Source organism: Chlorocebus sabaeus, chromosome 25 (assembly GCF_047675955.1).
Source record: "Chlorocebus sabaeus isolate Y175 chromosome 25, mChlSab1.0.hap1, whole genome shotgun sequence".
NCBI lineage: Eukaryota > Metazoa > Chordata > Mammalia > Primates > Cercopithecidae > Chlorocebus > Chlorocebus sabaeus.
Window position 1 is genome coordinate 31,353,442 of NC_132928.1, and position 22,568 is coordinate 31,376,009.

At 35.6% G+C, this 22,568-nt stretch overlaps 1 protein-coding gene across 2 annotated transcripts in view; it reads right to left on the reverse strand.

Moving 5' to 3' along the window:
- The window catches only part of NEK7 (NIMA related kinase 7), a 146,149-nt gene that overhangs the window by 53,296 nt on the left and 70,285 nt on the right, over nt 1-22,568 (reverse strand). The window contains exons 3-4 of one of the 2 annotated variants that reach the window (XM_007989046.3): nt 10,780-10,920; nt 615-677 (exon numbers count right to left, since the gene is read on the reverse strand). In XM_007989046.3, coding sequence (XP_007987237.1) covers nt 615-677; nt 10,780-10,920 — 204 coding nt within the window. The remainder of the gene's footprint in view (nt 1-614; nt 678-10,779; nt 10,921-22,568) is intronic. The other variant, XM_007989048.3, reaches the window with a different exon arrangement.

Below are 22,568 nucleotides of genomic sequence, written 5' to 3' on the forward strand. Positions count from 1 at the left end.
AACACAAATGGATGGCATAAAAAAACAGCCAAATCTTAACTAAAAGTTAAAAATACAACATAAGCCACAGCATTTCTCAAAAGAAACTTCACTATAAACGAATCAGTGCAGAAATAATTGAGATCTCAGTCATATTTTTAGTAGATGAGAAACTAAAAAGCTAATTCCTGGCATACTCTTTAGATGCACTCTGTCTAAGTCTGGAAAAAGGTTTTGAAACATTAGAAAATGCATGTGAACCATTTTGATTAGTCCACATTTTCAATATAATACATGTTGAGATAATACTAATTTGCATTTATATTACTTAACCTTTAGAATATATCTTGTTGGGGTGGTCAAGAAAAAAATTTTTTCAATGTTTTATGTCCGTTTTATCTATTTCCTAGTTTGAAATGAGAAAAAAAAAGCTGGTATGTTCTGATTATATTATTTAACAATAAATCCAAAAAATAACTATATTCTTCAATATACTGAAATTCAACCTTACGTAATATTACTTGAAAATCAGTGTAGTGTAAGTCTTAAAAACCTTTTGTGTTTAAGTGTGATATTTTAGTAAATCACTTTTATCACAATGTTATGTTCAAAAGAGTCAATAGTTCATTAATTACCTTAAGAAGATCTATTTCTTTGATGCAATCAGCACGTGCTTTGGCATCCATTAAATCAAATATCTAAAAATAGAACCCAGAATTATTTAATAAAATAATAACCTATAGTTCAAGCTATCATGTAAATTCATTTTAATACTCTACATGTAATTATATGTACACTAAGGAATTTTCTTTCCGATTAGCTTTTATTTATTATGGAGGTCTGCAGGTATCTTACGTTACCAACAACACTTACATTTCAGCAGTCAGTATTTAAAAAATGGATAAAGAGAACAGTTAGATATCCCTTGACACTAAGGTCTTAAGTTCCAAAGAACAAAATTAAAGTTGTGATAATTATTAAGATGATAAAGTAATAGCTAATACATGTTGAGCAATTAATATATGCTAAATGTACTGCACAACCTTATGAGGATGATAATAGTAGTATTCCCATTTTACAGATGAAGAAGAGAAGCTTTAGAAAGCTAAGGAGACTGGGCCGGGCGCGGTGGCTCACACCTGTAATCCCAGCACTTTGGGAGGCTGAGACGGGCGGATCACGAGGTCAGGAGATCCAGAGACCATCCTGGCTAACACGGTGAAACCCCGTCTCTACTAAAAATACAAAAAATTAGCTGGGCGTGGTGGCGGGCGCCTGTAGTCCCAGCTGCTCGGGAGGCTGAGGCAGGAGAATGGCGTGAACCCGGGAGGCGGAGCTTGCAGTGAGCCAAGATAGTGCCACTGCACTCCAGCCTGGGTGACAGAGCGAGACTTCGTCTTAAAAAAAAAAAAAAAAAAAAAAAAAAGCTAAGGAGACTGACAAAAGGTCACACAGCTAATCAACAGAGCAAGCAGAATTCATTCTTAGAATTGTCCGTCTAGAACCCAAGCAGTGAACTATTAATCTGTTCCAGCAAATCATGTCTAAAAGGTCTGAGGTATGCATTTTTGGCAAGGGTGCTATCATTTCAAGGGGGTGAAATTTGGTTCTTTGAGGAGAAGGGTAACAAAATTTTACTCTATTAAGTATAAAGTATAGATACACATACAGTACTGCACATAAACAGATGTAGTGTATCTGTGGAATTAAAATTTCATGGGTAGAGGTAATTGGGAAGAAATGCCTAAAAAGGCAGTTTGGAGGGAAGATAATGAAGTAAAGGTTGAAAAATATTAACCTACTATTAAAAACATAAAAATAAAAAATACAATCAAAAAGGTATTTCATGTGTCTCTGAAAACACAAATCTCTCAAGGTTCTAAGTGTGTGGAAAATAACATTTAAAAAAGCAATATCTTAGAGACTGAAAAAAAAAATCTAAGTCAGTACTGCAAGGTGATTAAAACTCTAGTGACACAACAAATTTTAAAAAATGACATTTTTAGTAATCAGCTTGATCAAGTCTTCCTGATTCAGCCAGCTAACATTCCAAGAAAAGGTAAGATGTCAAAGGAGTGGCAGAATCCAAGTCTTTTTAATGAGAGAAGTAGTTATTAGACACCAGTAGAGAGGGCTGGCCTCTTTACACATGATGTTTTAAAATTCATTGCAATCTTATAAGATAGGTAGTATTGGCCACAATAACAAGATGAGGATTGAGGCTCAAAAAGATTAAATAATATGCTTATGATCATAAAACTAGTAAATGACAGAACCTTGAAACCAGGTTGTTCTAGCTCCACAGTCAGTGTTTTCTCAATGAGCCAGGCTGTCATGAAGTCTAATGCATACACAACTAGCTAAGAAGTATTAAAATACATGTGTGTACAAAATGTAGTATTGGAGACCTAAGGAAGAAATTCCTTCCATGTAGGGAGGGGGTAGCATTAGAGGTGAAGCTTGAAAGAATTACAGGATTCTGCCAGACAGAAACAAAAGATATCTAATGCACAAAGGTAAATATGGAATAAGGGTGTATAATTACAGCTTATGAGAGGCAATTTTTTCTAGATATCATTCTTACTATCCAAAGATACACAAAGTTCTAATTTTTCTTAATTAATAAAAAACCATGGAGATATTAGATAAGATTATAAAGCAAAAATAAAATCCATAAACTCACTGCCTTAAAGAATTTTAGCTTTGGCTCAGTCCCTTCTATTTCTTGTACAAATGCATGTGCTTTTACATAGTGAAAATAGCAGTATATAAAATGATATACAGGCTGCGCACGGTGGCTCACACCTGTAATCCCAGCACTTAGGGAGGCCAAGGCGGGCAGATCACGAGGTCAGCAGATCGAGACCATCTTGGCTAATATGGTGAAAACCCGTCTTTACTAAAAATACAAAAAAAAAAAAATTAGCTGGGCGGGGTGGCTGGCGCCTATGGTCCCAGCTACTCTGGAGGCTGAGGCAGGAGAATGACGTGAACCCAGGAGGCAGAGCTTGCAGTGAGCCGAGATTGCACCACTGCACTCCAGCCTGGGTGACAGAGTGAGTCTGTGTCTCAAAAAAAATTAAAAATTAAAATAAAACAAAATAAAAAATAAAACTATATATATGCTTTTTCACCAACATTATTTTGGTTCTACTACTTCTAATGAAAACTTCAAGTATCAAATTTACGTTCTGCAACTTTTAATGTAAAATAGTTGAGCACTGCATACTGTTTAAGATTTGAAAAAATATAAAGCCTTAACTTAGTTAATGGTTTACAAAAAGAGACAGACTAGATTACATCAAGGTTTCTCCCACTTAATCAAATAACAGAAGAAGAAATATGTATGCCAGTACATATATTGAAGAGAGTTAACTTGTTTCTCCATTAGCAGTAATTCTAACCATGTCAACCACAGTGAACTCATGTTAACTACCATGATTTCAGAATGGAACAGAATGCAACACAATGAAACAACAGCAAGGAAAGGAAAACGGGCTGGGGTTGGGGGGGGTGGGAAGGAAAGGACTATGAGTGGCAAATCACTATCATGAAGTTCGCATAAACTATCTAGTGAGACATGTTTTGGCAAACATTAAGCTGTTGTATACATCAAGTTTTGACAAAATGAGCTAGATATAAATGGACACCAATAGCAGGGGTTAAAAAAAATACCAGTATTAAAGAACACACCATATGACACCATTTATGGAGGAAGGAAAAATCTTGTGGAAATTTTCTCCAAGAGCATCATAGTTTTAACTCTACACACAAATGATTAATATGAATAACCTGATCCTGAGTACAGACAAGCTTAAACTGTTAATGTCCACCCTTTCTACACATAAAAATCCATGCTGAATGCCACCTTACTATCAGATTTTATTACAGGTACAAATAAGAAAACCATCTTGCAGTCCTTTAAGATGCACAGTGTCAGATGCAGAATGCAGACAGCAACACAGAAAATTAACATGCAACTTGTAAGTGCTACTTGTTCAAAGTGATGTAAGAACCTTAATGGGGGTGAGTATGGCTGGCTGGAAGGGCTCTCAATAACTGATTTATATAAGCAGGAATGTGTAATGCCATTCAGAAAAAATATATATATATACACACACACATATATATACACACACACATATATATACACACATATATATACACATACATATATGTAAAATCAAAAGTTCTTGAATTGAAGGAATAAGCTTTACATTTAGAAATTTCACATAGAAATGCCATTCATTCCCCTAAAGGGATTACTATATTAACATGTTAAACAATAAAACAAACACTAATGGAAATAGAAAACTTTGAACTTGATATTAGTTATAGGTATGAAACACATACACACAGACTACTTGCACTTTAAATCAAAATGGCATGAGAAATAACTGATTCTTGACACCTCATGAATGCTAATGCCCTTCTCAGGAAATGCTATTTACAAGGAATTTGAGATAACTCAAAGATATACTGGAAAGCACAAAACTATAAGTATATTAGATCTTGATGGAATTCCTGGTATTTTTGTTTGTTTGTTTTAGGAGACAGAGAAAGAATAATGCCCATACAGTACCAGTAATTAAAATGAAGAAAATCACAAACTTGGAGACATATATGTATCTAATCTCTCAGTAATCAATGTCTCTATGATGTGGAACATTTTTAAAAAACAAAAGAGGGTGAGTGAGATGAGAATGAATAATTTATGTATGAGTTTTAGGAAACCATAATGAGATACAACATATCAAGATAGAAACATGCTACATAGAAAATCTTTAATTCAAGTTACAAAAATTAATTTAGAATTACAATTGACTTTTATTTTTAACTGAATTTTCAATAATATCAAAAGTCACTCCTCAAACGCAGGGAGAAATAAGCATTGTTGGCACATCTAAAGCAAAACTAAATTCTGAGTCAAATACACTTAACTGGAAATTCAGAAGTATCTTTCTTTTTCTCTTAGCCAACAAGTCAAGATGAAAATAAATAATGAATATTTAGATTACGTCATTCCTAAACAAAGATTCAAAGCTGTCTGATGATTTTATGAGCAAGAAAAAGCAGTATGTCTTGGGTGAAAATATGGACTTTGTAAGAATATTTTGCATATAATATATACAAACAAGTCTTCAGGAGGCAGCATTTTCATTCAGCTCTACCAAAGTTTCTTCAGGTTTTTAAACTCATTTTATACTTGGTAAGAGCAAGGGATGAGCTGTGGTTAGGCAAGTAATGACTGATAAATTCTTGGTATTCTCTGAATCATTTTAAAGGTTTTCTTTTGTCATCTTAAAATTTTGCCAAAATTACTCATAGCTATTGAAACTGAAAAGGTTAACACTAGATTTCTTTAAAAGGAAACAAAATCCTTCAAGTAACTTAACAGAAATATCCCCTTAAAAGGGCATATGTCAAATTGTTAGAAGAAAGACCATTTAAAATGCAGAAAACAAAGTACTCAAAAATATATACTAAGCAAATTTTTTGGTGTTGTTTTTGTTGTTGTCATTTTTGTTTTTTGAGACAGAGTCTTGCTCTGTCTCCAGGCTGGAGTGCGGTGGTGTGATCTGGGCTCACTGTAAACTCCGCCTCCCAGGTTCAAGCGATTCTCCTGCCTCAGCCTCCAAGTAGCTGGGACTACAGGCATGTGCCACCACACCCAGCTAATTTTTGTATTTTTAGTAGAGATAGGGTTTCACCATGTTGGCCAGGATGGTCTTGATCTCTTGACTTCGTCATTCGCCCGCCTCGGCCTCCCAAAGTACTGGGATTACAGGCGTGAGTCACCGCGCCCAGCTCTACAGCTGGAACCTTCCTATCACTACTCTTCAGATGACCGACTCCTTATCCTCCACCTCAGCTTAAATTTCACATTCTCAGAGAGGCCTTTGCTGCACACTCCATCTAAAATGCTCTCCTCCATCTAGTCTGTCTCTAATAACACAGTATGGTCATTTCCTTTTTGGCTATAATTATTTGATTTATTTTTTGCTATAATTATTTGATTTATTGTCTATTTCCCACACAAAAATGTCAGATTTAATTATTGTGTCCCACTATTGTGTCCCTAGTGTTGAGTACTGTGTCTGCCATGTAGCAGTTTAATCCCAAAATGTTAAACATTCCACAAAACTGGAAATCTTCTGTTTCTTATCCGCTTAGAAATGCTTAAGATTGTAAGTACAAGTAATTAAAATTAAAAAGCTTTAATTTTCAAGATAAAAGCCTATCCCACCTTGACAAGTAAAAACTAACATTAATTTACTAAATTGTTCTGTATTTTTTAATGTCATTTATGAATTATTCTTACAAATGCTTAGTTTTCATTTATTCAAATAATTGGAAATTTGAAAGGAAGTCTATAGAGATTAAATGATGAAGTTCATAAAAGCTACAAGATAAATTTGTTAATCACAATGAACACTGAAAAAGAGACTGAATACAGAGCCACAGAGGTTATGAATATATTAAAATCACTCTATATATTATGGAAGTGCTATCATTGTCCACAAATTTCTGATCATATATAATCCTAATTTCTAATTATATGCAAACATGCAGAATCTAAAATTAACATAGGTAAAAAAGTAACTTATTAAAAGAAATTAAAAGTTATTTGCTTGAAAAATACTTGAAAGCAACTTGCAAACGTAAGTAAATAAAAGGTAAGCATTCAATATCAAAGAATACTTTGGGGAAGACTTTTTGAGATCATCTGAATCAAAATGTGAATCTGAACAATATTATCACTTTATGTTTATTTGTATAAATACATAAAGTTTCTTTTTAGCTTTTCTTCCTAAAAGAATTCTCACTGACAATGGCTGCCACACAGTAAAATAGTGTTATCTAGAAATATAGTTAAGAGCAAGCAAAGAGAAATTAAGCATTAATGAACAAAGGATCAAAATACCTCATGTATTATTTAAAAATGAGAGTAACAATGGTCAAAGAACTAAGAAACAGAGAGACCCAAAATTCACACTACTGTAACACTATGTCAGACTGACAAAATAAAAACCAACTTCAATCCTATAGCTCTAGTCAATGAGCAAAATATAAGAGATTGTATATACCAGATCAAAAAAAGTTTTTGATAATCTTCCAACATAAAGAACGTAAGTTTTGAGAGCCAGCTCACAAACTCTGTGAAGCCTCTTTCCTAAGCTCCTCCTCACACCTGTTCTCTTCAAGGCTGCTCCTATCACAGTGCCTATCTCATTATGTTAGTGGTGTCTTTGTTGTAACCCCACTAGAATCCCATGAGTCTCATTATGTTTATCTTAATTTTCCTAAAGCCTTATCCACTGACCAATAAACACTAGGTGGTCAATAAATACTGGAGGAATGGATTCAATGATCAGCAGGAAGGGAAGCATTAAAGAAGGAGGCAAGAGAGAAAAAGTTGGTACAGAGAATTTCACAATTGTTCTATTAGTTAAGACACCATCTTATTTTTTTTTTTGCAAATGAACCATGACAGGATACAGGTACATTTTCAAAAAGGTTGGTTAATGTTGCCATATACTGTAGGCTCTCAGATCCCTTTATGATTCCCAAGAAGTAACATGCATTTAGCACACACACTCTTCTTTCCCATACAGGTAACAGGCAAACTTGGAGTAAAATGGCCAGAGCTGAGCACATCCTTTGTTAACGGCCCTGAATAAGTGAACTACGGCCCTGAATAAGTGAACTAAATGGAGTGGCACAAAGTAGGGAAGGGTCTTAAAAACTAAGCTGAGGATTCTGGATGTTATCTCATTAAAACTTTGTAAGCAGATAAATGAATGATAAAACCAATAATTTAGCTTATGAACTCAACCGAAGTATTCAAGGAGTCTAGTGGACCTGGGAACGGTAATACAGTTCTTGAGACAAGTAATATAGCCTTAAAATAAAAAGTTGCATGAAAAAATTCAATATGTAATTCTTTAAGGTTTTTTGTAAAGAGATAGGTTAGCATTCTTCAAAAGGAAAAGCATTGGTCAGCAATATTTTAATTTTTTTTTTATTTTAAGCTGCAGAAATGATTTTTTAAAAAGAACCATAGGTTTTCCTGATCAGCACAAGTGTAATGCATCACAAGTATCAATAATATGTTTAAAATGCAAATATATTTCTCTATACAAAGATTTAAGGCACTGCTCCCTCATAAATAAGCAAAGAATATCTTCACAATATCATTTCTCTCTTCTATGAAGCAGTTAGGTTTAAACTAGAAGATGTCACAATAGCAACACTAAAGCAGAAAGGAATGGGATAATCCAAAAGAATAAACTTTAACTTCCTGCAGTAATTTGAGGTTTATCACAGCGTAAACAGAGGCAGCTAGAGGGTAATATCCAATTAATACTGAAGGGAAATACAATTGTGCAAATTAACTCACACTTATCCAAATTTCCAATCAATAGAAAAATGCAGCAAGAGCTTTTTTTCTGCCTCCTTCCACCCCTTCCTCCATTCTTTCTTTCTATTTCTAATAAGAAGGTTCTGTAATGTAAAAAATAATCACTAGAGACAGAACTGAGCCCTCCTTTCCACACTCAGATTCAGAGAAGGGATCCAAGAGTCCCCAGAGACCTCCAAATGTATCTCAATCCATCCATCCTCCCATCTTGACAACCTGTGGCAGATTGGCAGCTATGTTCTCTCCACTCTATTCTGTATGTTGAGCTTGAAATTTTATTTTGAAAATAATGTATTTTGAAGATTGTTACCCTACTTGAGAGTCCACAGTGCATTCTGGATTGTCTACAATTCAAATTCCTCTGCCTGGTTCCAATGCTCACCACAATCTGGGCTCACATTTATAGCCTGGCTTAAGTTCCAATTCCACCAATTCCAACAGCTCAAATTGACATCTCCATTCTGTGAACTCTTATTTAAATCAGGAACCCATGCCACAGGGTTTAACATTAAATTGTTCCAGATAGACTCTTTTTCCCCTGGAGGGCAGGAATAATACCACTACTTTCTCTTTTATTTCCCTGGGTGCTCAGAAATCATAGTACAAATTTAATACATTTTAAAAATGAATCGAAGAGTTCTTTTGTAAGGGAATAATTGTTCCAAAAGTAATCTCTTTCATAAACACTAATAACTACATTCCATATTGTGTTTTCTTAAGCTCTGAGTGGCATATGAAAACAGAGAAGACTGCAATTCTTATATGCTGCTGGTGAAAACTTACACCAGTGCAACTCTGGAAAACAATTTGGCATTAACTTGCAGTACACATGCATCCCCTGTGGCTCAATCATTTTCATTCTTAAGCACAAACAAGAGAGAAATTCTTGTATGTGTATACTAGGAAAGACATGAGAATATCAGAGAAGCATTGTTTGTAATAGCAAATAACTGTAAACAACTTAAACAGCAATCAACAAGAACAGGGGAATATTATACAGTAGCAAAAAGGATAAACTACAGCACACGCACCAACACAGACTAATTCCTCAAACATGATGCTATCTGAAAAAAAGCAAGCTCTGTGAGTGTGTGTGTGTGTGTGAGATACATATATAAAACATGCTTCATTTATGTAAAGTTCAAAAAAAATACAAAAGTAAACAATTTTATTTTAGAAGTTCATACTAGTGTAGGAAAAACTATGAAGAAAAACAAAGGAATGATAAACATTACATTCAGGATATGGTTATCTCTGAGGGAAGGGAGTGGCACACACATGTCGAAAATATTTTTAATATTTATTTCTTAAGCTGGCTTGTGGATACAGGGATATCTCTATTATTATTTACATCTAACACATACACCATATAAAACCTTTTATAAATCATTACTGTTTCAATTTTAAATATAAATTAAAACTGTTCATCTCTATATTGGCTGTCACAAGTATACTAATCACCTTAAGAAGTTTAAAGGAAAAAAAAAGGACATTTAGATTTCACAGGTCTCTGCAGAAAAAAGATAACAGACTTGCAAAGCAAAATAGGCTGTAGCACGTGTGAAGAATAACTATTACCATAATTGAAAAAGGGAAGTAAAAGTGTATGAGTCACTGTGTGATTTATTGTTTGATGTCATGCACACTGGAAGGCAGAAAGACAAGTACTTTCTAGGCCAGAGGATCTCATTAGGGCAAGTGAAACTTACAGGGCTCTGGCAAGTGAGCATTCCAGGGTAGCTCAGTGGGACTGCAACTCCAGGGTTAGGGCAGGACTTGGAAAGAGGAGCTGGAGCAAGATAAATGAATTCAAGAAGACAGAAAAGGGTCTGGATTACAGAGCAAATCTGATTCCAGAATGACACAAATACAATAAGGATTTTAAAGTTAGGTATCCATATTCTAATTTTATCTGCCTCATTTTTATTTCCAAGTAAATAAAGTTCACTTCATTTTCCTTTCATTTTTTTTGCTGGTATAGTTTAACTTCCATTTACTAACTTTGGGCAGTACATTTTGTGACTCTAGTTTCTGACTACAGTGCCTACAGCTGTAGAACTTCAGTGAGTATTCCACAGCTAGTTAAATGTCCAGGTAGAAGTAATGGTGATAACTCAAATCTGTCTCTTAAAATCTAGAGTTGTGAAAGCTTTTTGAGGTTCAATACCAGCTAAATTTTTAAAGCCTAGAAATAGTGTTAAAACTAATATTTCCATTCTATACTACACTTGATTCTGGCTTTTAAAATACAGCGTTCATTCTTTCCCAGCATTCTCAACTTAAGGCTATCAGTACCCAATCATTCAGGATATACTTTTATCATCTATAATTCACATAGTATAATTTTACATTGATTTACATAATTAAAATCATCTTACCTGCACTTTTTTTAAAGCTACTGGTACTCCATCCAAGAGACAGGCTGCTCTATAAACTTCACTAAATTGTCCGCGACCAATTTTCTTTTCTATTCGAAAGTTGGCTAATGTATTATAGCCCATATCCGGTCGTAAGGCCTTCTGTAATTAAAATGTCAGAAAAATTTTCAATCACACAATATACACACAATACACACAATCACTGATCATTTTCATATATGTAGGTGACACCTAGGGTAAGTTTGCAGACATCCATTCACTCAACAACAAATATTTATTGAACTTATGCCAGGCACTGTCCTACACACTGATGATACAGTAGCAGACTAGAGAGACAATAATCCCTCACCTGAGGAACTTACATTCTAGTGAGGGGAATAAACAAGGAATACATTAGAATATATATATATTATATATTTTTATATATATTATGTGAGATAGGAAAGCCTAAAAAGAAAAAGTTAATTAAAGAAGGATACAACATGAACTTTTAGATAGGAACTCCTTAGAACTTGTCTTTAGTTCACAGACTATAAACTTGTCCCACCCAATCTAGTATTTCTCTGATATTTCTTTTCTTTTGCAAAGATCTTTGAGTTGAAATGGACCTTACAAAAATATATAATCATTTAGTCCAAACTGTCAACTAATGCATGAAATACTTAACTTCTTGACAGTTATTTAACTTCTGCAAAGAATATGTCCAGTGGCAAGAAGTTTACTACTCCACTATGCTGGCTGCTAGGGAAATAGAGATGAATGAGATATGATTTCTGTCTCAAATGGCTTAAGTAAATACATAGAAGAGGTTCTTCACTATGTTATGAGAGAAATAATTATAAGATATTGGGGGCAGGGGCACAGTGGCCATCCCCATTTTGAGACAAAACTCAGGTTATAAATTTTACCGATTGTCTTAGTTCTTTTGTTCACTTTTTTGTTCATGGACTCATTCATTCAATATTAAGTTATGGGGTAAACACTAACTGAACATCTACTACAGTTAGACACTGTCTATTGCTAAAGTTGGAATATTACCTTTTACATTCCTGATGGCAATCATTTTAGCATCTCTAGCTATTTAAAATATAACAAAAAAAGCCTATTTTAACTATCACTTGCCCTTATATCTTCTCTTTTTTGGCTAGACATGCCTGAGCCTTTTCAAGATTCCTGGAGTACTGATGAGCACACTCTTCCATGCCTTTCACCACTCCCCTCACACCCACAGTCCCCTCTGTACTCTCCAAGCCAAACATGACATTCTTGTGGGGTCAGGCTAGTGTACCCTCTAATGAGACTGAATATTTAAGACCTATTAATGCAAAGATGGCACTGGTTCGTGAGCACATTACATTCAGCTTAAACTCTTAGGCCTTTAAAGAAACCTTTGATAATTATGGCTGATGGCCCCATAACCCAGACTTACGCAGAAGGCTATTTTGATATATGGGCCAAACTTTGCATTAACCCCTAGTACATTTTATCTTTTAATTTCACTGTATATATCATGCTAACAAAAAACTGTAAAATTCTGCCAAAGAGTCACTATAATTCAAATCCAATGTTTTCTCTTTAAAAAAAGAAGTAATAGGCAGGGCGCGGTGGCTCACGCCTGTAATCCCAGCATTTTGGGAGGCCAAGGCGGGCGGATCACAAGGTCAGGAGATCGAGACCACGGTGAAACCCCGTCTCTACTAAAAATACAAAAAAAAATATTAGCCGGGCGCGGTTGTGGGCGCCTGTAGTCCCAGCTACTCCGGAGGCTGAGCCAGGAGAATGGCGGGAACCCGGGAGGCGGAGCTTGCAGTGACCCAAGATCGCGCCACTGTACTCCAGCCTGGGCGACAGAGCGAGACTCCGTCTCAAAAAAAAAAAAAAAGAAGCAATAATTTGTTTTTGTACATTGTTTTCTTCTTCTAGAAGTCCAAAATACCGTCAAGAAAAAGATCATGCTTCCTTTAAAATATGCAAAACAACAAGAGTACAAGAAACGTTTCAAATTTCAAATTCATTTCATAAATATAGAACCATAAGATAATTGTTATAATTACTACAACAATGATAGAAGGTCCCATTTTCGTCCCCACAACTTAGCAGGCACTGTATATCAGGACTTTAAAGGCCATCAAATTCAATTCTCTCACCAATCCCATAATGTAGATGTCATCAAACCAAGTGAATGTCTAGTTGATTTCCAAGTATAACCTATGCCACACTGCCATGTTATTAAGCAAAGTCACCTTTAATATGACCCAATATTACGGGAACCAAATGATGATCCACAGATATTTTCAGTGTTAAGTCTTTTGACTAAAAAAAATAAAAAATAAAGACAAAAATGGAATAGAAATGTGTTAAAAATGAAGATGAAAAAGCATATCACACTAAGAAACATAGAACAAAAATAAAATTATCATATAAAGGGAGATAACCTGCCATGATGTTCATTTGCAAATGGATTTCTTTTCATAGCCATTGAATTTACAATTAAGTGTCAATGTGACAAAATGATATATATGTAACAAAGAAACTCACAAAGTACCACTTCTCAGATATATCCAATGGATATTTGGCTTTTTTTTAAATTACGTTTTTAACTTTAAATAAAGGTTTTTTTTTTTTTTTAAAGGAAACATGTTTTCAATTGTCTATGATTGCCTAATAATTGTTTATACTGACGCACTAGAATAGTCTGTGTCATCTAAGAAGTATAAATCCTTCTCTCATACACAGAGATCATTCTTTCACTTAATGAAGATTTGTCAATCTCAACAGCAAAATACAGCTTCATCATTAGAAGGAACACTATCAAACAATTCAGATACTTTAAATTTGACTGGGAATTCCATCTTCTGTCTGCACAATAACTTGACAAATATTAGCGTGAACTGCTAAGGCAGTGTGACAACCGCATGCTGAGAGCAAAGTCTCACTAATGTGTTTTGGCATGCAGGTTTGTAATCACACATTTACATATGCAATGACCTACATTTGCATGTCAGATCACACACTGTCTTGGTTTATTAAGACTGGGCACCTCCCTGTGCTTGGCCGCCAGAGTGGCGAAAGAGGGCCAGAGGGCGGTGTTTTTTGGCAGTTGAGGGATGAACTGCCACCAAGGATTAGGTTGATATGGCCTGAGCATTAGACACTTCATTAGACGTAATCTGTTTAACAGTGGGCAGTGTATGTAAACTTCACAGCCCATTTGCGGCACCTTTTTCCCCCCATGGCCTTTCTTCAAAGGGCAGTGTGGGTGAGTGACAGCTTGTCTCATCTGCTCCCATGTCCTGTCACCCAGTGTAGATGTGGAAAGCTGACATGAGAAGGAGCATAGCTGCACATCTCCAACTACCCTTGGGTCTCTCTGCCACACTGCAATTTGTATAAAAATAAGCTTGTATAAGAGGAGGTCTCCTTTAGGAGATCATCAGGCAGGTAATATATACATACATATATACTTCGGTAACGATTATAGTATATTGTTGTCAATGCCACACTTCATTTTGCTGAGTTACATTCCACTGTAGGTAGCATTATATTAGGGGCTTTAAATAAAAAATGGTATCATCAAATGGGTTCCCAGTCAAGTAAAGAACTATTTTTAGGAAATAGCTATATTCTCTTTGTTGAATGATGCTCCATGTCCCATATGTTTTAAGTTACTGGGAATAAAATAACTCAGCAAAATACTGAGATTCAGATCAGCATGAAATATAAACCAAATAAAATCACTTAAATTGACGTTTTGCCGTTCTCAGTTTGGAGTGTAAACTGAGTCCCAGTTCCTCGAAGTTCCTTAATGACCCAGGGTTTTTTTTTCTAAGCGGCACAAAATGGCTTTTAGATTTGAGATGAGTCACTTAGAGGACCTTCAACTTTTATGGAAGTAAAATCCCACTTTGTTTCTTCCACTATCAAATGAGGATAATGATGCCTTATCTATGACAGAAGGCTTTTGCACCTCGCTATGGTCCCCTCCACCAGCTGCACCATGTATTTCCCAAGTGCACTGTGAACTCTGGCCTCATGCCCATGGCATTGCACTTGCTTATTCCCATGCCTTCTGAATAACTTCCTTTTTCACACCCAGCAAACCACAGCTCATCTTTGGGATTCAGTTCCATATCATGTCTTCTAACGAATCATCTTAACTCACTCAGGTAGCTTTATTGGCTTCTATCTCTGTTTCTGTAGCAATTGATAGTAGTCATTCAACTCTATTAAGACACATACAAACTCAGGCACCATGTTGGGTCCCGGATCACACACACTTTTAATTATTTGTTTATACAGCTGACTCTTGAACAACACAAGTTCGAACTGTGCAGATCCACTTATATGTAGATTTTCTTCTACTTCTCCCCTCCCTGAGACAGCAAGAAACCCGTTCTCTTTGTCCTTCTCCTCTGCCTACCCAGTGCAAAGATAATGAGGATGAAGATGAAGATCTACTTTCCACTTAATGAATATTAACTATCATTTCTCTTCTTTATGATTTCCTTATTAACATTTCCTTTTCTGTAGTTTATTGTAAGAATACATTATATAATAGACAAAACATACAAAGCATGTGTTAATTGACTGTTTCTGTTATCAATAAGGCTTCTAGTCAACAGTAGGCTATTTATAGTTAAGTTTTTAGGGAGTTGAAAGTTATATATGGGTTTTTAGCTACAGAAACTACCCTCTTGTTGTTCCAGGGTCAACTATGTATACACATTTCTCTTCCAGACACTGAGTTTCTCAAAGGTAGAGACCAAAGGGTTTTTTTTTTTCCTTAGCTTTTTATCGAAACGCCATGAAGTAGAGAATAAATACTAACTCCGTTAATGTATTTGAAAGAACTAAATGAATGTAAAAGGCCCAAAATACATAGGGCATGACTATAATTATCTACAAACTCTAAGTAGAATCTAGTAGAGAATCAGTATACTGTTCTGGGTTCTCATTAACAAACTTTTTTTTGATGTGAATACACTCTAATCACAAGAGATCCTATTAACTAATTGGGATTAACTTCTACATATCGGTCTGTGTTTACTGAGTCTCCTTCACACAGATACTTTTCATTTGAAAATAAAATTCATTCCGTTTACCACTGGTTCTTATTTTCACAGGTGCAGACTCCTTAAACAATAACTTCCCAGGACTAAATTAATTTCTTAATTTGCTTTAAATTTGAAGGCAAGGACACTTACTGAGCAATAAGATAATTCAGGATAACATTATGATGATAATCCTCTCTGGGGAAATTAGAAGAGTCACAGCATGAACTCAATAGTTTCCCCAGAGAGAAAATTATGTCCTGATAATTCCTCGAGGTATTGTTATCAATGATTTAATATACAAGCCAGTATTAATTACAATAATTAACACCATTAATAAGGTTTTCATTGTTACTGCAAATTCATCTCTTACTGGTGATTTTCCTGTGCCACTTAATTAAATAAACTACCTTTATTTTATATTATATTGTTGCATTTCTCCAAAATTTAAAACTAACAAAACTTTAAAATAACTTTCAAATTTTATTTAGCAATAAAGCTCATGCTATTATCTTTTATCTTTAAAAAGGTGTTACCCACCTCCAAACTGCACAAACCAGAATATCCTTTCTATCATGTATTCTACAGACTTTCTGTCATATTTTCTACAGACTTCACTGGAAACCAAAAAAGGCAAATTAAAAAAACACCATATGTGCCACCGAGACCTAATTATTCGTGCTTCTTCCTATTTGAAAAATTATCTCCCTAAAATTTTTTAACTATGTCAAATGTAATCTATTCCTAAAGTTTCCTAAGTGTCAGAGACTTACATCAGTTTAGACAACATGCCATTAATCATTAAAACTGGCCTTTTATCAAAGGAGGAAATTTTATTATTGTGTAAGAAAAATGAGTGACAAATATAACCAGTTATCTAATTAAATTTATAAGACCCTGGTATTTGTAACATTTAATTGTCATTAGTTATATTACCGGCATAATTATTACATCCAAATGATGTAACCAAAAATACTGATTATCTCTTCTATGTTATCATGAGCAAGATAATTAATTAATGTCAAAGATACTCCCATCTCCCCTACTTCCCTATGAGCATGACCAGCTATACCTGATAAAGTTAAATATGGAGAGAAAAAGCCTTTTACTGAAAGACAGAGACAGAGAGTAAAAGTGGTTGTTATAATTTATTCATTTATTCCACAAATATTACTGGAGGGGGATATAGCACAAAGACACTAAAAAGGCAATAAACAAATATATAATAATAAAAAGCGGTTATATGTATAATGAAAGACAAATTCTGAAGATATTTATATATTTTAATACTCATTTTAAAAACAGGGCTTATAAAGAAAGAGGACAGGTTGATTTGAAACCAAGTTGTTCACTCAACAAATATTTATTGAATGCGTACTATGTGTACCATTCTGGGACTACTATGTGTACCACGCTGGGACTAGGGAGAGAGCTTATACTTAAGAGAAGAAAAACAATGAACAAAATAAGTGATAAGGTGATACATTCTATGGAGAAAAATATGGCAGGGTGGACATATTGGGTGAGTGGGAAGGTTCCATTTTCATTGAGTGATCAAGAAGGTGATATTAAAGTATATACTTGAAGAAGACGAATGAGCAAGCCAATGGGAAACTACTGAAAGGCTTAAAACAGATGTTACTGAAATATTGCTGTGCTGGGAATAGATTAAAGGGGAAAGGAGCAAGGATGAAAACAAAGAGATCAATTAGGAAGATACTGCAATAAGATAGGTGAAAGATTAAAGTAACTTCAGAGTAGCAGCAGTGGAGAAGAAAAGAAGTGCTTAAATTCTAAATATATTTTAAAGCTTCGGCCTATGGTGAATGCTAACATTAAATATGAGATCAGAGAAACAGGAGGAAGTTAGTAATGGCTCTCAGAGTTTCTGCTTCAGCAACTGGAAGGACAGACTTCCTACTGAGAAACAGAAGATGGTGGGTTGTCAGTCTGGAGGGAAATATTTCGAGTTCAGTTTGGGCCGCATTAGGATCGAAACATGCAAATTTAATGCCAAGTAGGCAAATGGATATACGAGTTTGGAATTCGGGACAGAGGTCAAGGTTGAGATACAAATTTAAGAGTCACCAGCATAGAATCATGAGACGGGAAGAGAACACAAAGCAAGGGATACAGAGAGAAAAGAGGTCTAAGGAACTGAGCCTTGGGGCACTCAAGTGTCACCTTCTCAGAAGGTGAGAAGAAATGGATAGAAGGACCATTAAGACAAGAAAACAACAAGATTCCTGGAAGACAAGTGAAGAAGAGGTTTCAAAGAAGAGAGCATAATCAAGTCTATCAAATGCAGCTGCTAAGTAAAATGAGGCCTGAAAACTGGCACTGGATGGAGCAGGAGAGGTAACTGTGACTTGACAGGAGCAGCTTAGGTGGCACAATGGGGTAGACAGCTTAACTAGAGTACATTTTAGAGAGAAAGGAGAAATGGGAGACTGAACTATATAAAAACCTTTCTGGGAACTTTGCTATAAAAGGGAGCGGAGGGCCGGGCGCGGTGGCTCACGCCTGTAATCCCAGCACTTTGGGAGGCTGAGGCGGGCAGATCACAAGGTCAGGAGATAGAGACCATCCTGGCTAACACGGTGAAACCCAGTCTCTACTAAAAATGCAAAAAATTAGCCGGGCGCGGTGGCGGGCGCCTGTAGTCCCAGCTGCTCGGGAGGCTGAGGCAGGAGAATGGCGTGAACCCGGGAGGCAGAGCTTGCAGTGAGCCGAGATCGCGCCACTGCACTCCAGCCTGGGCGACAGAGCGAGACTCCGTCTCAAAAAAAAAAAAAAAAAAAGATCGGGGCGGGGGGGGGGGGGGGGGAGCGGAGAAATAGGTCAACAACTCGAAGGAAGAGTAACTTAGACTGTTTAAGGGGTTTTCTTTTGTTTCATTTTGTTGTTAAGAGGGGAGAAATAATAGCACAGTAGCACAGACCCAGTAGAGGGGGTGCACATGGGAGGGTTGGCCTTTGAGAGCAGTGTGGATAGTTCATCTGGTAACAACAGAAAAGGAAGACGGTGTGAATACAGACTCTGGGAGGAGGATGACTATGGTAGGAGACTGTGGAGGTTCTCTTCTGACTGCTTCAGTTTCTTCAGTAAAATAGGAGCAAGGGCATCAGCTTAGAGCTAGGATGAGGAAAGGACATATTATGGGTTTGAAGACAGAAAAGATATCAAGTGGGAGAGTTTGGAGCCAGGAAAGTAGGGAGTGGATGAGTTAAGGATGATTGCTGAGCAGCATTAGGCTTTACTTGAGTTTCATGGCCATAAATTTAACCTACAGCAAGAGTCCTCTCAAAAAAGCTATTGTTCATTCTGTACCATCAATAAAGTTATTCAGTGAAGGAAACTGTTACTAGGAGAATGTAACATCTAAATTTCTGTAAAGACTTCCAAAAATAGAAGCACTCTGCTCAATGCCTATGACAAACACATTGGCAAAATCAGTTGACCAAAACAAACACGTTAAATGACACTTATTTCACAAAGAACGTAACTCCAGAAGATAAACTAGAGAAAAAAGAAGGTAATAGTTATCAAGTCTAAAATTCATACCCAATAGAGTGGGATACTTTCTTTCTGGCTGGCCTACAATGAACCCTGATTACTACCCTGAACATGCTACTCAAGGTAAACTTTATTTCATCCCTCCACATTCACTTCACAGAGATGCAAAATAGTAAATGGATTACAGTCTGAACTTCCATGAAGCTTAAAGGAATGGTCAGTCTACCTTACTGGTTAAGTTGTAAGACTCCAAGATAAGATTTTCATACTTTCCATACTATAAGAATAAGGAATATCTGTTTTTCTACCCACAGATCTGAGTGACATGTCTTTTCTCTATCATAAGTAGCCAAAGTATTACACTATCTTCAAATTAAAAAAAAAAACATAACCTAGGCCTCTGATCACATCACAATGAAAATTAATCCTCCTTCTAATAACTCATAAAAATTCTTAAAATTGTCCTCTGATTATAATTGGTTTATAATTAACTTTTTGGAAAAAATGTGACTCTACCATAGCCATCTTCAGCCAATAACCATAAATCAAAATACTCACAAAATGTTAACTGTAAACTTCCATTGTTTAAAATTAGTCTTATAGTAAAGAGTAAAAATTTTACTATTTCCCAGTCACCACCTTTTATACAATTTGATTTTTTTTTTTTTAAAAAAAGCTAAATCCACTGTTCCACAAACAAGAGTCCAAAGGCAATGAAAATATACAGAACAAGAATCTTGTCAAAATATCCTTTCAATACCTTCTAGATGCTAGTGGAAGGAATCAAGAAAGGAAGAAAGGAGGAAAAAAAAGGAGGGTGGGAAACAGTGGAGCCGACAGAAAAAATTTCAAAATACATTAATAAAGAAACATAAATCTTACATTCTAAAACAAAACAAAAGGAACTTATACTGTACCAAAAATGAGTCTACATATTATGCATTATGGAGTGAGAGTATTCACTTTGAAACAAGAAAAAGAATGGATATGCCAAGATATCACTTATAATTATAACAGGAAATTGGTATTTGACACTCAGAAACCTGACTTCCTTAGTTTTCTGTTTATGCCCAGACTTCTACTACAAAAGTGAAAGAAGTCACTGGGCTAACCAGATGTTGCCATATCACCCCCATTACTCAGGTCAGTGGTGTGGAACAAAACAAAAAAAGGTTGTCAAAGCTGAGCAGAGGCTGTCCTTTCCCAGTCTTCTAAAATAATGCTACTGAGAGCAGTAACGGTTTTCAAAGACTTAATAAGCAATAATGCCTATAAGCTCTTGTCAGGTAATCTTTCTTTCACTGTCTCACACCATCAGTGTGAATGCAGAGAGGAGGAAAAAGAAATCTATCTCCCTTCCCCCACCTGCCACAAGGCAGCTAGAACCTTGGATGACACTTGCCTGTTTCCAACAGGGAAAGAGGTCCACCCACACAGGAGCAGCAGCAGGAGGCATAAACGAAAGGAACAGTGTGAAAAGAAATGCAGAACCGCTTCTATAATTTTGAAATTTATACTGTGGGGCAGCCCAGTGTCTCACAGGAAAACAATCACTTTTATTTTTCCCTCCTACTGCCACTCCGACCTTTCCTGGTTGGTGAGTCAGTAGGAGGCAAAAATGAAAGTGCTTATTTTTTTCCTCTTTGAAACAGAAGGTTGTTAAAAACTGTGAATCTCAAAATCTCAAAACATGAACTACCTAATTTTTAGAGGTGTTATTTTATTGTCTTTGCTGGAAATAATATAATATGAAACAATAATGTTTGCATATGTGTGTAAAATGAGTCCTAAGAGGCCTATATTTAATAGATATGTTTATTATAATCTTGATAATATAATTTATGACCATAACATAAATATATATGGGGACTTAAAAAAAAATCTTCTTGAAATTAAAATATTGGCCTTACTTTAAGCTAAGGGGTCTTTTTACTCAATATAGAGAATTCAGACAGGTATAACAAAGAAAAGCAATGTAATAGTGCAATTAAGTAAAGGACTCATTTCATTGAGTCCCTGGTTGGTTTCAATTACATATTCTTATGGAGCCCCTGCTACATGTGAGAAACTGAAGTACCACAGGGCATCCAAGGTAAGTAAGACACAGTCCTTTACCTCAAGGAGATTTTAATCTAGTAAGAGAGATAAGAAAAATGCCCATATAAAAATGACACCAAAGTATCAGAAATACCAGAAGAGGGATGCAAAGAAGATACCACCACTTTTCCAAGGAAAGATACTGCTTTCAGAGGATCAGACAAAGCTTTATGGTAGAGACGGCTTTGTTGATGGTTCTTAAAGGACGGGCAGGATTTAGAAAATTGGAGGGGAAGATGGAGGGTACAAAATGAACAAAGTCACAGAAGCAGAAAAGATCGTTTTTTAATGGATGGTTATTCTCTGAACAGTGCTTCTGCGAGAAGTCAACAGATGTACTAAAAATAAAAAAAAGATTCCATAGACAAATTAAGTTTGGAAAACACTAAAGCCTGTACCACTCTAAAATTCATTCACAATGCACACTAGTGTAGGAAAGGCTCTGAGGAAGTACTGCCACAAACTTGCTGTTTTCCCCAAGTCTCCTAAACCTATTTGACTATAGAATTCTTGTGAGAGTTGCCCAAATGTTTTCAGAAATACTATCCAAACAAAACTGGGACAAGGCTAGCAGAGTATATGTGAGACATATTGTAGAATGCCTCAAACACCAAGCTGAGAAATATAGTCTTCAGGAACAACAGCAATAAAAATGAGGTATCTCCCTGACATGGGGTGGTGACTGTTATTTTAAACATGTATTTTAAACATGTCATTACACATTAGCTTTATGACAAGCATTCACACTGAATGCAGGATGCTAAATAATGAATATGTGTACATTTTTTACTAAAATATTTTTTCACCTCATTTTATGTTATTAAATACAAGAAACAAGCAAATATATCACAGGAGAAATACACTACAAGTGAGAGGGAGAGAAAAGTAACCATCATGGAAGGCAGCTGTAGGCAAGGCAAGATCAGCCCACTAAAGCAGGGGCAGGTACAAAATGTACTGGCACTCCCAAACTTAGGCGCAGTCTCATCTTTTTTTTTTTTTTTCTCTTCCTTCCCTAAACCTAATACTAATGTTCAGAGCTTACAGGTCATTCAAATAAAGTTAAAAGCTAAAGCTGCCTTTTTGTTTTCATGTTTGTAAACGGGAACTAAGCATTATCAAACA